This window comes from Anguilla anguilla, chromosome 9, assembly GCF_013347855.1.
Source record: "Anguilla anguilla isolate fAngAng1 chromosome 9, fAngAng1.pri, whole genome shotgun sequence".
Taxonomy (NCBI): domain Eukaryota; kingdom Metazoa; phylum Chordata; class Actinopteri; order Anguilliformes; family Anguillidae; genus Anguilla; species Anguilla anguilla.
Window position 1 is genome coordinate 49,919,307 of NC_049209.1, and position 6,000 is coordinate 49,925,306.

The 6,000-nt window shown below is 50.6% G+C and overlaps 1 protein-coding gene across 3 annotated transcripts in view; it reads right to left on the reverse strand.

Moving 5' to 3' along the window:
• LOC118235718 (T-lymphoma invasion and metastasis-inducing protein 1-like) overlaps positions 1–6,000 on the reverse strand; it is a 62,681-nt gene that overhangs the window by 15,938 nt on the left and 40,743 nt on the right. For all 3 annotated transcript variants that reach the window (XM_035433393.1, XM_035433394.1, XM_035433392.1), the window contains 2 exons: positions 4,375–4,587; positions 3,592–3,692 (listed from right to left, as the gene is read on the reverse strand). In XM_035433393.1, the coding sequence (XP_035289284.1) occupies positions 3,592–3,692; positions 4,375–4,587 (314 nt within the window). The remainder of the gene's footprint in view (positions 1–3,591; positions 3,693–4,374; positions 4,588–6,000) is intronic.

The following is a 6,000-nucleotide window of genomic DNA, read 5'->3' on the forward strand; positions in this document are numbered from 1 at the left end:
CCTCCTTAAAAAACAAAATGTACTTCTTCCAGACAATCCCTCCCAGCGGTTCAGACTGTAATTCATAGGCGTTGAGCGAGCCCAATCAGCGCTCATAATCGAGCAATTACAATGCACAGATAATTAAAACGGAGCTTCCTCCTCCTTTTGATTCTCTTTAAGAATCAGATAATTACCCCCCCCCCCCCCCCCCCCCCCCCCAGCCACCCCCCACCTCCCGCCCGCTCCTTGGCTGCAGTCTAGCAGACAGACATACGGTGCGACATCTCCTCGAGGAGGTAGAGGAGGCGCCACAGCTGAATGTAACCGCCACGGAACCAAGGAGAACCACCAATCTGTGGAATTCAACTGCCACGGAACCCTGGAGAACACGTCGCCACGGAAACGCAACAATGATACATCGCCACGGAAACACAACAACGCTACGTCCATTCAAGAGATGCTCTTTTCCATTGCAACTTACTGCACAAGACAAATATAAGAACGCCGATGTGATTACTGTGGGTAACAATGACATAGACGCAGCTCATTAATATGGGCAACATTGGCACAGACCTGGCCAACAACATTCCCAGGCTTGGCGTGCTAGGTCACTAAGCCATTAAATGGCAAAAGTTTTTTTTAAAAGCGCTGACCTAGATCCACGGCAGCGCTATTTGGAAACAAAGCCGACGAATCGCGTCCTTGGGCAAGGCCGTGACATCACGGTCATATCGCTGGCGCTGCCTGTCGTGAGGTCATCATTGCAGAAGAGGGAGGACGTGGGGGGAAAGGTCAACCGAGCGGGGAGCAGAGGCACGCTTCAGGAAACCGCCAACCCGTGCGACGTGCTCGCGATGCTGCAGTGTCGCCCCCCCCCCCCTCTCCTCGCCCCCCCTCCCCTCCCCAGCGAACTCCAGATGAATAATAACAAATTATGTGGAATAAATTTGGGCTCTGTAGCAGATGGTGGGTCAGGAAGGAGACTGGGAGAATGACACTGATTATTCAGAAGCTTTTCTGGGGAGTATTTTTTTTTTTTTTTTTAGAACATGAAGTCAGCAGTGACAGGGGTGTGAGAGAGGAACCAAAACCACCTCTGCCTTCTAAAAGGGCACTTAAAAGTTGATCAAAGAGAACACAACAAAAAAGAAACTCAGAAGTATCCGTCAGGTTGGACACCAGCAGGAATATCAGATCAGAAATATGAAGAGCCTTTTCACCAGCTGTCAGAATTCTCCGATTTTACGGAGACAAATTTTCAGGAGAGCTTGGTAGAATTCCCAATCAATCACTCACGTCAGAACGATAATGGCGGAGGAAATGCGATGAACAGTCCATTAAACGGGAAAACCCGGCCCCCCCACCGGACGCGTGCCGCCTGGCATCTGGAATGTGGAAAACCGTAAATCAGTTTCCACTTCCCACTGTCTCTCCGCGGGGGACACGGAAATCAAAATGACAAGCGCCAGGCAGAGTGTGTGTGTGTGTGTGTGTGTGCGTGCGTGCGTGTATGTGTGTGCATGTGTGTGCGTGTGTGTGTGTGCATGTGTGTGCGTACGTACGTGCGTGTGTGTGTGTGTCTGTGTGTGTGTGTGTGTGTGCGCGTGTGTTTCTGCATATGTGTGTGTGTGTGTGTGTGTGGGGGTGCACACATGCCTGTGTGTGTGTGTGTATGTGTGTGTATGTGTGTGTGTGTGTGTGTGTGTGAATGTGTGTGCGTGTGTGTGTGTGTGTCTGTTTGTGTGTGTGCGTGTGTGTGTGTGAGAGCTTCTGCTGCACACTCTAATCAAGCCTGGCAAACGCAGGGAACAAACAGGAAGTGAGTAACGCGAGAGGGAACACCGCCTCCCCCTCCCCTGCTGTCCCGCTTGGCTCAGCGCTGCGCGACAGTCACATCCTGCCGCTCCTGAACACACACAGCGCTCGCGTCTCATTTAGACGCTCGCTACTCAGCTACCCCCCCTCCCCTACCCCCACCCCACCCCCAGCCCTCCACCTGTCATCACTATTGTCCTCTTTAAATTGCCCGTCAGTGGAACAGTGCACGCCAGTGTCTCACATGACTGGCATGTTGTGGCTGGCTTCTCTGTGCTCTGTCTGTGCAGTCTCCCTGTAGGCCTGCCACACTCAAATCAGACCCACACAGTGGCTCAGTAGCACTGCTCATGCTTTTTTAAACCTGATTGATTAATGTCACCGCCAATCACAGACTCCGCCCACCCGGTGACCCAGGTCTAAACCGGTCCCTGATTGGACAGAAAGAATGAAAGCCAGCAACACCACTGGCCTTGTGGTAGAGATCTGAGTATCAGTGCTGGAGTACACCAGCCATACAGGAATATCAAGAATATCAAACTCCAGGGCAGGAGGACCACAGTGTCACTTGGTTCCTGATATTTTAGCTTCCATGTGATTAATTTAAATCACTAATGCATTCTTATTATGACATCTTATTATAATGTGTGTTTTTTTTGGACACAGTGAAAATATTACTCACGAGAAAAGATTCCAAATAGAGAATGTATTCAGTATAATTAAATCTGTCCACCGTTTTAAAAAAGGCACACACAACACAGAGAAGAGGAAAACAAGCTGAGCTAACGCAGGGGTGTCGGACTACAAGGCCTGCGGGCTTTTGGTGTGTCCCAGCAATTAAGTAAACAATGTCAAGTCACCGATTGGCCGGAGGCGCAACACACCTTGTTTTCCAAGGCCCCCCATTGGCTGCTGAGGAAACCACAGAAACGCACAGGCCCGGCGGCCTTCCAAGACTGGAGTTAAAGATCCCTGCAATAGTCAGGAGTCCGCACACGCACACCCCGTCTCTCTGCAGCAAGGGGGGGGTCGGTACTCACAAAAAAAGCCCGACATCTGTTCCCCCGTCCGAAAGGGCTCATCAGACGCCCTTAAATTAGAAGGTCGTCTGGCATCGAGGGTGGCGGGGGAACAACTTCTGCTTTTCAAGAGGTATCGTTTTCCCCAAACTTCTGAGCTCGCGACGCGGTGTCACGTGACACGACCCGACCTGAATCGGGTCACGTTCCCAAACCCGAACAGACCGGGCTGAAAGCCGAGACGTTTCTGCTGCACGGCTGCCTGATGGCGCTAAAAAGGCAGCTAACACCGGCTAAGCTAAGACTCAGCAAACGCGCAACAGTTTGCTCTGGAAGGGGAGTGGGAATTCGACAGCTTAGAACCACACAGTTATGTCTGCAGATAGCGTAGCTCAGAAAATTCTCGATCGTCGATGTTCTTTGTAAAGTCATTCAAAAAACTATTGAGTAGGAACTAGGAAGCCTCTGAATAACTTTCATCTTATGCGGGTGAAACGTCTGCTGCGTACTGTAGCTGTTTGCTGCGTATCACAGCCAGCACAGCGACTGAACGCGAGTGCGTTAAGGATTAACAGTAGCGTCTGTGACCGTTTGCTGCCTGCATTAGCCATTTTCTGCGTGCTGTAGCCATTAGCTACAGTACGTGTCATAGCGAGCGTAGCGACCGAAGGCTAGCGCGTTTCCGAGGTAACGGTAGCGTCAGGGCTGCAGCGGGAGGCCGCGACAGATGGCCGCCTCCCGCAGGGCGAAACCAGGTGCGCGTTTGACCTCTGACCTTTGCCCCGTCCGTGGCGTCGTCGCCGGGCTCGGCCTCGTCGTCCGGGCTGTCCCCCGGGCTCGGCAGTCTGAGGGGCGTCCCGTCGTCCAGTATGTCCTCTGAGAGACCACACAGGGAGACGGAGAGAGAGAGAAGGAGAGAGAGAGAGAGAGGGATGAGACATCTGCTCTTCAGCACGACAGGTGCTCAGCTGCATCAACGGCCAATGGGGCGCGGGGGACACCAACGGAGAGCTTCGGCAGAGAAGCTCGAACCCGAGGCTCCCGGGCCCAGAAGGGGCCGTAAACGAACAGCCCAGCCAACACGATACGACCTCACGGTGAGAAGCGGTCCTCACACAGGGGCCATGTTATAACACTGACCAAACATTCCAGTGACGCCGTGAGGACATTTTGTGTTGGCTGGGAGGTTAAATAGCCCCGCTCATTACAGACCAACGGTTTGCGTGTGTGTGTGTGTGTGTGTGTGTGTGTGTGTGTGTAAATGGGTTCACTGGTGAGTGAAAGAATGTCAGATGCAAGAACCCCTCAAGCACTAGCACCACTCTTTCTGGGGGTCTTTGACTCCTTGACTCTGACTCCCTGGTTCTCTGACTCCCTGGCTCTCTGAATCCCTAACCCTAACTCCCATGCTCTTTGACTCCCTGACTCCGACTCCCTGGCTCTCTGAATCCCTGGCTCTGAATCCCTGACTCTCTGACTCTCTGGCTCCCTGATTCTCTGACTCCCTCACTCCCTGACTCTGAATCCCTGGCTCTCCGAATCCCCAGTTCAGACTCACCCTGGTTTTGGGAGAAGATGTCGGTGCAGAGGTCTTCCGCCCCATCGGACCGACGCGGGGGCAGCTGGCAGAGCCGCTGAGGGTCCACCTCGGGCACCGTGCTGACGCCCAGGCACAGGGAATCCTGGGAGAACGCTGCCCGCATGTCCGACACGTTCAGAACGCTGGCGGCCTTCCCGTTCAGCTGCAGGATCTCGTCTCCCGCCTTCAGACCTGCAGCGCGAGACAGCGTGATAAACACCAATATCAGACCTGCAGCGTAATAAACACCAATATCAGACCTGCACTGTGAGACAGCATAATAAACACCAATATCAGACCTGCAGCGTAATAAACACCAATATCAGACCTGCACTGTGAGACAGCGTAATAAACACCAATATCAGACCTGCACTGTGAGACAGTAAAATACACACCAATATCAGACCTGCACTGTGAGACAGCCTAATAAACACCAATATCAGACCTGCACTGAGACAGTGTAATACACACCAATATCAGACCTGCAGTGTGAGACAGCGTAATAAACATCAGTATCAGACCTGCACTGTGAGACAGCGTAATAAACACCAATATCAGACCTGCACTGTGAGACAGTATAATACATACCAATATCAGACCTGCACTGTGAGACAGTATAATACCCATATCAGACACCCACATGAGACAGTGAACACCAACATAAGACACCTGCACAAATTATTTCAGATACCTTCACCCTTTACCAGGAAAATACCTGCCCATTACGAACAGTTTTAAGAAACAAGCTATTTTTGCCAATATTCAGAACAAAATTCTTTTTTTACGATGGTAGACTCTAGTTCATAATGCGTTTCATTGAAAATTGTCAGGGATAAGTAAGTATTTTTTTTATTTAACGAGCATCCGTTAAGTTATTTCAAATACACATTTGCCCAAGGTCTGATATATTTAATTACACAGATATTGGTTCTCAAACATCATGTTTTGGCACAAGCTCAAATCTCATTAAAAAACCGGCTCCCTTTCCTCCTACACAAAACCTACCTGGAGTTTCAACAAACACACCAATCTCTCTCGCCCTGTCTAACAGCACCTGAATCTTCTTCCCTTTCCGATTGCCAATTACCACCAATTAGCACCTCGTTAAGCAGTCAACTCGCTCCTGCAATCTCATTCGCCAGCTAATTACCCTGGATGACCTAATTAACCTCATGACTGACATCATCTGCCCCACTGAAACACATTTGAGTATATTTCATTTTTACATGAAAATCACTCAATCATCACAGGGTCGCTCAGTATTATGGATCCTTTGACCAGATTCTCTCACCAGCAGAGGACAGCACCTAAGCAAGATGCAATTGTGTGGATACATCTGCACTTTTCCCACTGTGTGTGTGTGTGGACATGTGTTTGTGTGCATTCATGTGTGTGCATGTTTGCGTGCGCGACTGTGCACGTGAAATGTGCTTCTGGGCATGAGTGCATTTGTGTGATGTGTGTGTGTGTGTGTGTATGTGTGCGTATGTGTATGTGTGTGTGTGTGTGTGTGTGTGTGTGTGTGTGTGTGTGTGCGTGTGTGCCTGAACAACATTAAAAGCCCTAAGATGTGACCCAGTTGTCTACGACATCTGAAATGTCAGC